Genomic DNA, 15573 nt, shown 5'->3' with positions numbered 1-15573 from the left:
ACCGTATATAGCTGTTCTGTAAAAATAGTACAGGGAGGTAATTTAATATTATGGGACTATCTGTGGAATCTCGATAACTCTCCTGGTTAACACGAAATAAAACGGTATTCCCTTCCCTTCAAAGCTACTCTCTACAACCCGAACTATTTAACCTCGTTATTACGAAGTAACAAATGATTACCTTCATGGGAATTCAGTAGGTACAATTATTAACCACGTAACTCGAAAAACTTTAATTGACCTCTACACCTCAAAAAAATAGACGTATTGTATCATCGCCTCTATATCTCAAATTAATTAAGTAACACCTCTGTAACTCGAATAAAACAAAAGGACTGGTACTCGTACTATTACGTGTTTGTCTAATAATCACTGTAATACGAATTTTTCGTTGGTGTTATCTCCATAGGTAATTCGAAATTATTTTTAAATGAGCCATAATCCAGAAAAACCTTACTAAGTTGATACTCTTTATAAGACGAAACCTCGTTATCACGAACTTTTTGGCGTTTCCCTCGATTATCGAGATTCGTGTTATCGAGGTACAAATGTGTATACATATATACGTAGTCTTGCCATAAATTCTATCCCAACTTTTTTTAAATGTAATAATGGAATGTTTGATGTACTTTTGTTTCTTGGTTATGCTTAAATAGACATTTGCCTGTCAGAAAAAGTACATTTAGATCCAGGTATCGTTTCCCTGAAGATGGAGTGTTATAAATGTAAATCCGCTACGTAAGCAGAAAATCATGGCTAGGGAAACGAAAATTACCCCTAGAACTATGTCGCGTATCATAAAATAAGACCTTAATCTTGGGGCTTGGATTTCATTTATAACACTCCATCTTCAGGGAAACGATACCTGGATCTAAATGTACTTTTTCTGACAGGCAAATGTCTATTTAAGCATAATCCAGAAAAAAAAGTACATCAAACATTCCATTATTACATTTTAAAAAAGTTGGGATAGAATTTATGGCAAGACTACGTATATATGTATACACAGTTGTACCTCGATAACACGAATCTCAAGGGAAACGCCAAAAAGTTCGTGATAACGAGGTTTCCGTTTAAAGATTTATTTCTCAAAAGAATAACAATTATTCACTTATATGAGAAAAAACAACAATCCATTACAAATTAAATTAGTGAGCGATAAAAGTAAATACATAAATAATGGTGCCGCGCTAGTAAGTAGTAGAGAAACAATCTAATATAATAAAAGTGGTGTGTGTCAGGTAGAACAAAAACATGCAAAACAAGTTCAAGAAGTGTGGTTGCTATTGCTAGGAGCGTACCGCGCTGCGCGATGCAAGTCGCAGTCAGCTCGCAGTAGATAAGATAAGACGAACAGAATTGCGCGGATGTAACGAGCGTGGAAGTGGCTAAGTAAGTGCATGCATTCAACCACGCTCGGGGTGTGGGAGCGATATTTTTATAGTGCTTATTTTTTTGTTTTTTTTTTTTATTTAATTTTTGCAGCTTATGTTAATTATATTATGTAAATTTTATATTATTATTTTTTTAGGTTTCGTCTTATAAAGAGTATCAACTTAGTAAGGATAACACCAACGAAAAATTCGTATTACAGTGATTATTAAGATGAAAAAATACACAGATGAAAAAATCTTTACCGTGGAGCAAAAATTCAACAGCCAAAATGATAAAATACATGCTCACAGTTCCCAAGAAACTTCGGAAAAAGTTCCAATGGTAGAAAGATGCCACCATCCTGCATATGTCATAGTTTGAAGGCTTCCTATGAAGGCGTCACAGAGCTTTATTTTTGTGAAGAAGGGGTAAAAATACCTGCTATGAACTATCAAAACGACATTTTGAAGAGAGTTGTTAAGCCGCTAAATGATACTTTATTTGCCGGTAAGCATTGGATATTTCAACAAGACTCTGCCCCTGCACATAAAGCTAAGAGCTGTCTTGCAACGGTAGTTAGCGACGCATTTACCCGAGTTTATTGCGGTTGAAGATTGGCCCTCAGGAAGCCCCGATCTCAACCCCTTGGACTAAGGTCTGTGGAATAATTTGGAGGAGAAAGCCTGCTCTAAACCTCATCGTAATGTTGAGTGTCTCAAGTTAGATTTAGTGCGGGCAGCGGTATAGAAGACCCATCGATACCGTCCGTGCCATCATAGACGAGTGGCCAGACCGTTTAAAAAAGTGTGTTAAAGTAAAAGGTGGACACTTTGAATAAATATTTTATTTTATAGAATCTATATAAGATAATTAATAAAAATAACTCTAATCGATTAATAAGCCTTCTTTTATTTTCAAAATTAACATCATTTCATGTAAGACAGAATTTATGGCAATGTCACGGATTTTTACTGTTAAATTGATAAACACTGAATCAAATTCATGCCGTTAAGAACTTAAAAATTGAGCATCATAAACCAGTAATATAAGTAATACATTTTACATTAAAGGCCTAGTTTTTGCTCAGTATGAAACTAGAATTCAACTTACTTGTTGCTGATATTAATTGGGGGAGATATTTTTGCCAAAAAGCACATTGTTTAACTCGCAGTCCGTGGCCCACAGCGCTGGAGTTGACTGCCAGAGACAGATATTCCCTGCCGAACGCGGTGTGCACCGGCCAGTGCACTTTAGTCATTTCTCCATTCGGACTTAAGGATGGATTTCTGAAAATAACAAATATATATTACTTCATTAATATCCCGCACACATATCATGTAAATACTTGTAAAACCAAATAAAAATCATGTTTAAATTCGATCCAATCTCATAAAAGTCATGAATCATTAAATAGTCCAATGTTTTTACAATAATAATTTCATCAATTGCTCTGTTAATTGGCTGAAGATGATACTTGTAACTGAAAATTAGAAACTGCGTGATGCCTAGGCCTACATCTTAACATTCAGGCCTGCATAAAGAACGATTTGTCTTGACTTAAAAGTAATTAAGATTATTAATTAATTATTTCCTTTTAAATAAAACAATTTATTTAGGTTTACTTTATGTCCGAGGGCCTATTGAAATGTATTAGCATTATTTCTGTACATTAAATTACCCACCCCTATACCATACCTACATACAAAATATCAAGTATAGTCAGCCACTGCAAACAGTGACAAGTGATCCTGGTGTTATATATGCTTGCAAGTGACGAGATAAATAGCGAGAGGTTAATTTTACCCTACGCCCACATATTCGCATTCGCTATTCGTTTCGTCTAGTCGTTCGGCTCGCGACGTGTATTAAAAACGGCATCAAAATTACTGGCACGATCAATTCCTATAGAAACCTTAGACAATGACTTGAAATTAGCAATTGATTAACCAGTTCCAAACACGAGAGACTTGATTGACCCTGGCCAATGCCCATGGCTCTGTTGCCGACATTCTTAAAAATCTTTGAAATAGTAATTGCTAAACGCCTGTCAGCATTTTGTGACAAATACGAGATATTCGACGATGGTTAATTTGGTTTCAGGAAGAAAAGAAAATTAACTATTTACAAATTTATGCATGAAATTATTGGTGTTTATTGACATTAAGAAATATGTATTTGTATTTTTACTTGATATGAGCAAAGCCTATGACCGAGTTCAACATAATATTCTTCTAAATAATACTGTATGGCATAGGAATTCGTAGAACAGCTGACGACTAGTTCAAATCATACTTGATAAATGGGATACAACACGTAAAAATATAATATTTTAACAAACTCTCTTTCAAAAATATGTTCACAAAAAAAGACAACTCTCAAGTTCTATTCCTCAAGGCAGTGTTTTAGACTGCATCCATTCTTAATCTATAATACTGATCTGGCAAAATTACGAGTAATAAATACCGAATACCAATACGTCGGAAAGGGACAAACGATGATTAGCGGCATCGTAACTTTAGTACACGTTTATGAATAAGGGAGTAAATGTTTCCAGTCTGCCGATGAACAAAAAACTCTTAGTGCTTATCATGCATTTACCCAGCTCCAATACGAAATCATTTTGTGGGGTAATAGCAAAAATAGTATAGATTAATTCATACTGCAAAAAAGGTGTATTAAATTATTAAGTTATATAAAAAAAAATTAAAAGCTGCCAACCTTATCCGAATCCTTATAGAACGTAACCTTTTTTTAAAACCGATCCTTATTATCCTAAGCTACACATTGTTTCGCAGCCTATTATTACGGACGTAATGGCGATATTAACCCGTACATGTAGCATGATGCTACGACGCAAAGTTTCTAAGATATATAAATAAAAACCGATAAATGGGACCTTCAAACCCTTCTACCCCCTGGCTAAAGGGCTACGGCCGGGGACTTTTGTTATGACCTCCTAACTAGTTCAAACAAAGTTCAAATTGTAATAATTACCATAAATATGCGTATAATTTGTGATTAATGTATGTGTTAGATAATTATATAAAGCTGCAGCCCGAACATTAATTGACACGAATTGTTCTCCCGGAAGGAGGCGCGGGGGGGATTCGAGTTTGGTACGGTCGTACAGGGGGCGGTCCGGTGACCTCCGGAAAAATCCGACTTTCGGTCTACCGGATCGGGACAGAAAAATGTTTGACGGCCCGGCTAAACGGTGGGAGATAGTGGGGGGGTGCTCGACCGAATGTCACAGAGGACCCTGGGCAGTTTCGGAGGCCGCCATTTTTTTTTCAAAATGGCGGATTCAAAATGGCGGCCGATTTTCATGTCGGTCCCGGCGCGCTCAAATTTCGGTCACGGAATCTCGGGGCCCTCTAGATCGGTATGGAAAAAAAAAATTGGAAAAAATCCAAGATGGCGGACACCATGGCCACTTTTATTTTGTATGGCAACTTTTAAACGGTGACAGATAGGTGGGGGGTGCTCGACCAAATGTCATAGAGGGCCCCGAGACGAATGGAATGGCATTTAAAAAAATTCAAAATGGCCGACTCAAAATGGCGCCGAAATTTCAAAACGGTCCGAGAGCGCCGAGAACCGGTATGTGGGTACATATGGGCCCCCGCATTCGAAAAAAATTTTTTTTTTTTTTTAGCTCGAAAAAAAATTTGTATGGGATTTTTTTTCGAATCCCCCACATGCTAAACGGTGAGACATAGGTCGAGGGAGCTCGACCAAACGTCATAGAGGGCTCCGAGTGGAATCTGAATAAGAAAAAAAAAATTCAAAATGGCCGACTTTTTTTTTTTCTAAAACTTCAAAAAGGTCCGAGCGCTCTGAAACTTTGGTCGCGGTATCTCGGAGCCCCAACGACTCCTATGGAAAAAAAAAATTTTGGAAAAAATCCAAGATGGCGGAATAATGGCCAGTTTACTTTTGTATGGCAACTCTCAAACGGTGCGTGATAGGTGGGGGGTGCTCGACCAAATGTCATAGAGGACCCCGAGAAAAATAAAACTGCATCAAAAAAAAATTCAAAATGGCCGACTTTTTTTTTTTCTTTTTTTAATGTTGGTCCGAGCGCGCTGAGATTTTGCATGCGGCGAGCCTGGGGGCCAAGATTACCATATGAAAAAAAGTTTTTTGAAAAAATCTAAAATGGCGGCGGACTGGGGCAAAGTCAAATTTCCAAGTAGGTTAAGCGAGCCCGAAGGGCGAGCTTCAGGCTGGGAGGCCGAAGGCCGACCCCGGCGGAGGGCCGAAGGCCCGGAGCGTCCCACTGGATTGGTCAAGCACGCGAGGCCGAAGGCCGAGCTGCGAGAGTGCGGCCCAAAGCGGAAGTACAACCGCATTACATTTCACCTTTGGAAAACAAATATTCTTTATACTAAAAATAACGGGAAAAATGCATTTATAGAGCGAACCGGTTACAAGTTAACTGTTTTAATAAGCGAAGCGGCGGGCCGAAGGCCCGACGCTGAGCTTCGAAATCCAGCGAAGGCCGAAGGCCGAGCTCCGCGTAGGGCCGAAGGCCCGGAGCGTCCCACTGGATCGCCCAAGCACGCGAGGCCGAAGGCCGAGCTGCGAGAGTGCGGCCCAAAGCGGAAGTACAACCGCATTACATTTCTCCTTTGGAAAACAAATATTCTTTATACTAAAAATAACGGGAAAAATGCATTTATAGAGCGAACGGTTAGAAGTTAACTGTTTTAATAAGCGAAGCGGCGGGCCGAAGGCCCGACGCTGAGCTTCGAAACCCAGCGAAGGCCGAAGGCCGAGTTCCGCGTAGGGCCGAAGGCACGGAGCGTCCCATTGGATCGCCCAAGCACGCGAGGCCGAAGGCCGAGCTGCGAGAGTGCGGCCCAAAGCGGAAGTACAACCGCATTAACTTTCCCCTTTGGAAAACAAATCTTCTTTATATTAATAATAACAAAAATAACGGGAAAAGTGATAAAGCGAACCGGCAACAAGTTAACTGTCTTAATAAGCGGAGCCGGCGGGCCGAAGGCCCGACGGCGAAGCGTCGAGGCTAGCGAAGGCCGAAGGCCGAGCTCCGCGTAGGGCCGAAGGCCCGAAGCGTCCCCTTCGAGGCTCGCCACGCTTCGCTTCAACCCTCAAAGTAACCATATTGCGAAGGCCGAAGGCCGAGCTCCGCGTAGGGCCGAAGGCCCGGAGCGTCCCATTGGATCGCCCAAGCACGCGAGGCCGAAGGCCGAGCTGCGGGAGTGCGTGCTCGCACGCGGACCATTCCTTGCAAGCAAAAGTACAACTGCTTTACCTTTTCCCTTTGGAAAACAAACTTTTTCACTAAAACAACGGCACCTACAACAACAACTCATCAACAACAACACCAACAACAGCACCATGCACACCGCGGGGCCCCCGGGCCCCGCGCACCAAGCAAAATCTAGTGTGTTAGATAACATTGTAATAGGTACCCTTACAGGGGGTCATATCGTGATACATTATCACAGTATGACACCCTGTAATCACACACAAAACTTCCAACACTCGAAATATTTAACTTCATAACGAAGTAACTAAAGATTCCTTCACGGTTATCCAGTACTGTTTTTACCTCCATAACTCGAAAAATTTAATTGGGCCTCTACAAGTGAAAAACTTACACGTCTTGTTTTATCACTCTTATATTTCGAACATTTGGACGTGGTTAGAACTTGTAACAATTGAATGCGATTGCCATGTTTTTTTCTATTTTATTGCGACTTGAAAATTAAAATAGTAAGAACACTTACCCAGTTTTCGCAAAGTTTGCCCAGTATCTCATCATTCGTTTGCTGAATTCTACTTCTTCCGGTGAATAATTTTTTCCGGGATTCAGAGGCTCGCCAAATACATAATTGATTTCATCAGCATGCATGACACCCGTCCATGAGGGCCATGGGTTATTCTTACTACGGTGTTTATAATAATATGTATACACGTTATTGCCAGTCTCCGCGTAACGATGTGCTAACTCATTTACACCACAAGTAAAATGGTAGTCACCCACCATTTTATCCAATGCATTACGATTTTTGATCGGATCATCAGGGTTTAACCAATCAGTGTACTCAAACACTATTGCTTGACGAGCTACATCAGTGACATATGGATTTAACTCCCTTACGGCTTGTAAATATTGCTCTCTGGTAATGCCTACGTTTTCTTCTTTGGGAAATAATTCAGTCAAATAATACAATATAAAATAATATCCTTCTTCAGTATTTGACCCTAAGAGAAGATTGGTTTTTTTGAAGTTTTGGTGCGCTAAGGAACGGATTGGCATTTCATCTAAAAAGGAACCGTCGATAATGGGAACGAAAGGAAATTCACAAATACCTAATGTTCCCCATTCATTATTCACTAATTCATCAGCACTTTTTTTTCGCAGACATTCAATCATGGGCCCCATGTCTATTCTTGAATGAGGACAGTGTACAGCCTCTGCTAACCGAATGCCTCGTAAAATACTTTCTTCTCTTGATATTATAGCCCATGGTGCTGTTGCAGCTCCCGATTGCATAATTGCCTGGGAAAACAAGTTTCTCGAAAGAGGTGATAGTAAATGAAGAGAAACAGATACTGCTCCAGCTGACTCTCCGAATAACGTTACATTGTGAGGATTTCCACCGAAATATGCTATATTGTCTTTAACCCATTGCAAAGCCATTAATTGATCAAAAAGTCCCGAGTTTCCTGGAACATCGGGCGTGTCAAAGAAAAGGAAACCGAGCGAAGCGACCCGATATTGCATTGAAACGTAGACAACTTTTTCCTCGGACACGAGGATTTTAGGATCATATACATCCAAAGTGGCAGTGCCAGAATAAAATCCTCCCCCAAATACCCAAAGCATAACAGCTGCATTTTTTGGCCTGGGTCTAGGTGTGACTATATTGATGTATAGACAGTCCTCCTGCATGTCTGTGTTAGGGTTCCACATCATAGCACCTGGAAAATCCCCGAACACGGTATCTACTATTTGAACGCATGAATGTGGCAGTGTTGTTGCATTTAAAATTTCTTCGCCCCAGCTTTCAACAGGTCTGGGGTGTCTAAATCTCAAGTCACCTAGGGGTTTTTGTGCGTAAGGAATTCCAAACCAAGCGTCAACTTTCTTTCCTGTCGCAGCTGTAAGAGTTATACCTCTAACTCTGCCCTTACGAGTGCGAACTACTAACGGATCATCATCGTCAGGTCCCATTTGTGGTTCATCTGCCATAAAAACTTCTTCGCCTCGTTCATGATTGGAAAAATATTTTTCTTCTCTTTTAGATAAAATTTCAGCATCTTCTAGTTTGGCGCGTTTTGAAGAGGTTTCATGTTCATCAATACGGGGTAAGATCGTATCTAATTCAGGATTATAGCGCACGGCCTCGCCATGTCCTCTATATGGTTGAGGAGGAGCTGGCGCCGGAAAATGTAGAGGATGGTCTGGCGCATGATGCCGCGCGCGGTGTTCATGCGGGCTACCCAGCGCTCGCGCCGCAAGCGCCGCTAGCGCTGCTAACACCACGCGCATACCGCCGTTACCCAACGCCCCACAATCAGCACCTGAAATATAATATTTTTCTACATTTATTTCGACACAGACACTATTAATTAATCATAATTCTCGAAAACATAATATCTATTACCTAGTTATATCACTACTATGTGATTTATGTTTGTGCAAAAGAACAAAACGGAACCGTTATAGGATCACTCGTGTGTCTGTCTGTCACAGCCTATTTGCTCCGAAACTACCGATTATGTTGAAATTTCGTATACATATGTAAGTCTAAAGTCTGTGACCCAAAGATGGACCACTTCCATGTGATTTATATGTGATATAATAATTACACGTATTTCATCACGTAGCTTCGCCCCACGTGATGAAATACGTGTCACTTATCAACACCACGCGATTGAAAAACACGGGTACTGTTTTTTTACGTTGTCACGTATATAAATGCGACCATCATATCCACTAGAATAGATATGCGATAATAACAGTGTCTGTCTCTTTCAATAGCACTGCGTGAAAAAAGTTACGAGCTTAATTAAGATCTATCACGTGATTTACGTGAATAACAGAGTCTACCATACGCCTACGGTACAGTCAAGTGTGGAAATATAACAACTTGAGTGCACCTATATTTTTACACTTGACTGTACCGACTTATGACAAAGATATGAGATAAATATTATTAAAAGCATACTATAGCTCTAAGAGAAGCTTTACTATGAAAGTACAAATTGCGCTGCGTAAAATACAGACAGTTTTGAGATTAGAAGAGGGGTGGGCCCTATCTCAAAAAAAGGACAAGTGCGAGTCGGACTCGCCCACCGAGGGTTCTATCTTTATTTTATTTATTTTCTACAAAGGCTATAGTCGGACTTTCATACATTTGCGACCTTTGATTGTAGAGAATGGATTTTTTTGTGGTAAGCATCCCTAATGGCGTCTATTATTTTGCCCAAGTTTCAGCTTCTTATGTTTGACAGTTTCTGACTTATTTCACTTATACGGTTTTCAGAAAATAATGATTTTCTCATAAACTACCCACACAATTTTTTTGAAATTATTTGTCCATATTCTATTAACTAAGACCCATCTTTACAGAAAATATTAATATCACTTGTATAAAAAAAAGAAGGAAATAAAAGGAATTGAAAAGTTCAAACTTTTTTTTTATGTGTTACGTGCTAGCGACACCTACAGTTTTTGTTTATAAAGTGGTTAATATTCTTGTCTACTACTTGCGTAAGTTTCAACTTTTTGCATTTGGTACTTCATACCTAAAAACTACAATGTCTGTGTATATATAGACATACTGTACATTCTAACAAGACATTTAATGACGTACACAAACCTCGGAGTTCTAAATTAGTTTTCTTATCAATCCTTCACGTTAGTTGTATATAGATAAAATCACTGCTGGCCATATAAAGTCACCTTGATGCATATTTATGTCATCATTATGTTCTGTTGCAAATTGTTTTATTATAAAATGGATCCATGTAGTGTAAGCGTAAATAAAAAATGTAAAAACTGCAATAAATATTTGAAAAAATTAAAAGGACAACAAAAAACACTAAGTTCATCTACGGATGTAACTTATATAGTCATTATTTTTCAAAATCTTACCACAGGAAGCAAGAATGCAGGCTTTATGAATGTAAGTTAATTTACATACCACCTTTGAACAAATGTTGTTCAAATCACATTGATAACAATCAGTTTTCTACAGATGGCCTAGACAGTATTAAAGTTTATGCCAGCACTTTCACAATCAAAGATTTTTTAAATCTTCATCACCAATGACGAGTAATGATAGCATGATTGATAAAATCAAATCTAAAACATTACCGGAAAAAGATATCAAAATCCTTTCGGGACTTACTTGGGAGCAAATATCAGAATTCGAGTTGATGATGCCGTCGTAAAAGACTAATTCAGCACTAGTTGTTTTCTTGATTAAATTACGAACATGAAATTCTAATTCCTTAATTAGCACCACCCTTCAAATTCCTAAAAGTCCCGGTTTGTTACCAAAGTTCGCTGGGTCATTGAAGCAGTTCACGGGATCTTGAAAAAAAAATTCAGCCTTCTTGACCATATCTTAGATAACAAAATGTTACCAAAAATAAAAAGTTACTATCGAATAGCTTCATACTTGGTAAATCAATCTGGAAAAAGGCTAATAATAGATCAACATCAAAATGATGAAATATTAAAACACATGCACAAAAAAAAAAGAAGAAATGTCTGATGATGTTATGGATTTTCCGCGACTATCTGAAGTTGATATGCAGTTATTGTTTACGGGAACTTATCAGATGGGCCAAGCAATTTCATATCTAGCAGAAATGTTGAATGACAAAGGAGCACTTAACATAGAGAATGTAAAAGAGAATAATGTGTTAAAGATGCAGGTACAATCGAGGCATATATCAAGAAAAAAATATCGATGTTCTTTACAGTATGAGCAAACAGCGTAAATATTAATGATATTAAATACTATTGTGATTGTGCTAATGGTCTTCGTACTGTTGGATGTTGCTCCCACGTGGCGGCAGTTATATACTTCTTGGCATATGGTAGATATTTGACGAAATTACCTCAGCCGTCACCAACATTGACTAACCTTTTCAACAATAAAGGTATAATTATCACGATCAATGAAGAAAGTGATGACGACTAAAAGATTATTATTTTGGATAAACGTAATTATATTTTTATGACGACCGGTCTGGCCTCGTGGGTAGTGACCCTGCCTATGAAGCCGATGGTCCCGGGTTCAAATCCTGGTAAGGGCATTTATTCGTGTCATGAGCATGGATATTTGTTCCTGAGTCATGGGTGTTTTCTATGTATTTAAGTATATATAAATATTTATATATTATATATATCGTTGTCTAAGTACCCTCAACACAAGCCTTATTGAGCTTACTGTGGGACTTAGTCAATTTGTGTAATAATGTCCTATAATATTTATTTATTTATTTATTTTATTTTTATATGCTTACTTTAGTTTGCTGAACTAAAATAACTTAATTTTTCTATATCCACGTCACATATGCAGTTTTTTTACACAGGCTGGCTGGTTTTTTTTAAATTTTTTATGTCATAAAACAAACATGTCAATTTCCATATATTTCTCAATCGATTGACTATTACCGTAAATAATTACAAAACGAAAACTTTGAAAAATGTGGAGCTTTCATCAAGTATGGAAGAGAAAAGTGGATTCATTGTTGAATTTATCATTAAAAGTTATTCAAAATGATTTAAGACAGTTTTATGAAGACTGCTTAAACGAGAATGCTTCGCTTGAATATAGAGTATTATTTTCATACCGTAGAGCTTTAAAAATATTTATTTACTCATTCTATCTAGGTAATAATTTATTTTGTTTTTCCAGTTGATGAAAATTGCTAACAACATCCCTTTGATGTCGTTACCATCACCCAAGGAAAAAATTGTACAAGCATTCTTCGATTCTCTTCCTGATTATGATATGGATATTGATGAAGAGGATAATTTTGTTCTCCAGGAATCGTGCACATGCAGTGGCATCCAAAATTTTGTGTTAAATTCAAGCACACAGCGTCTGTACGATTTTTTTTGTTATGATTGTACAATGCCAATGTTTTATGTAAAAATAAATGACTGGTAAATAAATCTTCCATTTACTTACACCTAAATAGTGACGAGCGTATAAGTAAAAGGTTTTTATGTTCGCCATTATTAAATGTCTTGTTAGAATGTACACAGACTCTTCGTTACCCGTGTTACTACCCATCTTACGACCAGTAGTAACTGGGGTATTTTTTTTGCCCGTGTTACAACTAACTGCTCTGGTAGTAAGACGGGAGATTTTTTATTTCCCGTATACTCTTAATCATATTATTATATCAGAAGTTGATAAACGAGGTCTTTATGACAGCTCAAAAGTGCCACGAGAATTCCGGCATCTGCTAATCATCTATGAAATATAAGATTCATTTAAAAAATATACATATTTATAATTTTATTGCATCGTTATGTTTCTGAACATGCTTTTACGAAAGAAATTAAATAAAAAATCAAGATTAAAAAACAAACAAATTATTTTTATTACTCCACAACATTGAAGACCATTGTCGACACCGCACCATGTATCATGTCTAGAGAGAAACGCAGCAAATCAGCAATGTTCTGTGCATGGCGGGCGTCAAAAATCAAAATCCGATCGGTTGTTGTGGGACACAAATACTTCAGTCCAAGCATCTTCCCCTACTCGGCTATGTACACTGCAAACACGCGTCCCAGGTGATATTAGGAAGTGTAATCTGCACAGGAAATTTATTTTTACCGTGTTTGGTACATCGGTAAAGTCTGTTTGGGTGCGGCCGGGAAATATACACATGCCTTCAATCTTGGGTGTCCACAACAATTGTTTGGATGTTGCGAAGGTCGACATTTTGTGTGTTCAGCGATAATTACTAGGAATAATTAGTCAAGTTTATTTCGTGTAGCAGTGACGAGCAGCAGTCATAAGCAAATTATAAACGTCATTCATTAGATTGTTTTCTTAATTATGTCATAGGTAAATAAATGTCAATGATTTTGGAAAAAGGAAGTAGGCCAGCAGTAATTTTATCTATATACAACTAACGTGAAGGATTGATAAGAAAACTAATTTAGAAATCAGCAGGGCTAAGATGGTCGGCTGTCTATCATTTGTCACCCTACCTGTCACGCTCTAACAAATACGTAAGTGCGAACGTGACGCATGATATGACAAGTGACTAAAACACGACCATGATACCGCTGCTGAAGTTTGTGTACGTCATTAAATGTCTTGTTAAAATGTACAGTATGTCCTTCTTTTTTTTTAAACAAGTGATATTAATATTTTCTGTAAAGATGGGTCTTAGTTAATAGAATATGGACTAATAATTTCAAAAAAATTGTGTGGGTAGTTTATGAGAAAATCATTATTTTCTGAAAACCGTATAAGTGACATAAGTCAGAAACTGTCAAACATAAGAAGCTGAAACTTGGGCAAAATAATAGATACCATTAGGGGTGCTTACCACAAAAAAAAAAACTATTATCTACAATCAAAGGTCGCAAATGTATGAAAGTCCGACTAAAGCCTTTATAGTTTTGTGATTTTTCCCTGCACTCGTATACTATAAGACAATACTTGCCATATTTCATAGTTCTAAGTCAACGGGAAGTAGGTACCCTATAATTTTTGATATCCCGGAGAGTGCCGAAATATAAAGTTTTTGCGGCATATAAGGGCGAATGATTTTCTACATTATCTTAGAAGTTTTTTTTTTCACAGCTTCAAGGGGCCGTAGATTTGAGTATATGGTCTTAATTTAAACTCGATACCTCCACGCGACCCTAGATAAAGGATATTGACAGACAGACAGACGGACAGATGGACGAACAACAAAGTGATTCTATAAGATTACCGTTTTTATTCCTTTTGAGGCACGGAACCTTAAAAACAAACAATACCAAGATACAACATTGTAGATTTAATAAATTTGTGTACCAGAAATCATAATGAGCGTCAATATTTTATTAAGGAGTGGTTCAGAAAAAAAGTTGCAGCACATTATGTGGATTTTTCATTTTGTTTAGTGATATTTTTTAAGTAGCGCATTTTAATAGTAATCCGTACATAAAGCCTGACAAGAGGTTATTTAACCCTGAGATAGTGTCGCTGCAAACTGCTTACGTATGGCAATAATGTACGTACGTCATGTATAGTCGGGGTAGTGGGCATTGGCTTCATGTTCATACTCGTATAATGTCAAAACATTGCTTACAGAGAATTCGGTTCTTTCAATTTACCTATTCGTCAAAATCTGATTCTAAATATTAAATATTTATATATTCTTCGTTTTCTGACTCTAACGAAGTTTGATTTTCATCAGATGTTATGTCGCTTTCAGGAACACCAACCTCGATTATAAAACGTTCAGTCTCCAATTCGATTAAGTATAGGACCTTTTTCCTATAATCGTCTCAAATTTTTTAACATTCAATTGCTCCCATTTTCTTGATTCTTCCTATACGATGATAATTTATAAAAAAAAAAATCTTTAATGATATATACTGAATTCAAAATAATTTACATAACTAAATTCCAAACATATGGTTTATAAATGCGAAAGGAATGGTATCGGGCATTATCCAAAACTATATACATGTGGGTTCACTTAGATTGGGAATTAATTTCTGCGTAACCCATTTCTTAAAATTGCTTTTTCTACTCCCGTACTTTTATTTGTCATTTAAAGGGTAGTGCACACATCTTTAAAACCCTACCGTATAGTTGGTAAGACAAGTCTTTAGTCTATTCCCCAAAAACGCATTTTTGCATACACTCAGTATCTTTTTGGTACTTTTCGATACTTCGTGTAATAACCACTTAAAGAATATAGTATGAAATACAATGTTGCCAACCTTATTTTAAATGTCATCTGTGACAAATAAGTGAACCATAGACAAGTTTTTTTAAATTTCATTAATTCATTTTCCCGCCCGTACCCTACTCTATTCTTTGTTACTTCTTGAATGAGGTTATTGTGGTTGTCGAATAAAAACTTAACTTTTGTGTTAAATAACAGTATGTCTTTCAAGTTAAAATGGATGAAAACGAAAACTTAGTGTCTACGCCTGAAGAAATATCAGTGATGGCCCAAGAA

General features: G+C 37.5%; 1 protein-coding gene across 3 annotated transcripts in view; it reads right to left on the bottom strand.

Annotated features, from left to right (window-relative positions):
• LOC133527901 (acetylcholinesterase-like) overlaps window positions 1–15573 on the bottom strand; it is a 99356-nt gene that overhangs the window by 9079 nt on the left and 74704 nt on the right. The window contains exons 1-2 of one of the 3 annotated variants that reach the window (XM_061865098.1): window positions 7131–8931; window positions 2485–2660 (exon numbers count right to left, since the gene is read on the bottom strand). In XM_061865098.1, the coding sequence (XP_061721082.1) occupies window positions 2485–2660; window positions 7131–8899 (1945 nt within the window). In that variant the 5' untranslated portion in view covers window positions 8900–8931. Of the gene's footprint in view, window positions 1–2484; window positions 2661–7126; window positions 8932–15573 lie in introns of those variants that run through there. The other 2 variants (XM_061865111.1, XM_061865105.1) reach the window with 2 other exon arrangements.

Source organism: Cydia pomonella, chromosome 1 (genome assembly GCF_033807575.1).
Source record: "Cydia pomonella isolate Wapato2018A chromosome 1, ilCydPomo1, whole genome shotgun sequence".
NCBI classification, from domain to species: Eukaryota; Metazoa; Arthropoda; class Insecta; order Lepidoptera; family Tortricidae; genus Cydia; species Cydia pomonella.
Note: the sequence above shows the minus strand (reverse complement) of the source record. Positions and strands in the feature narration are given on the sequence as shown.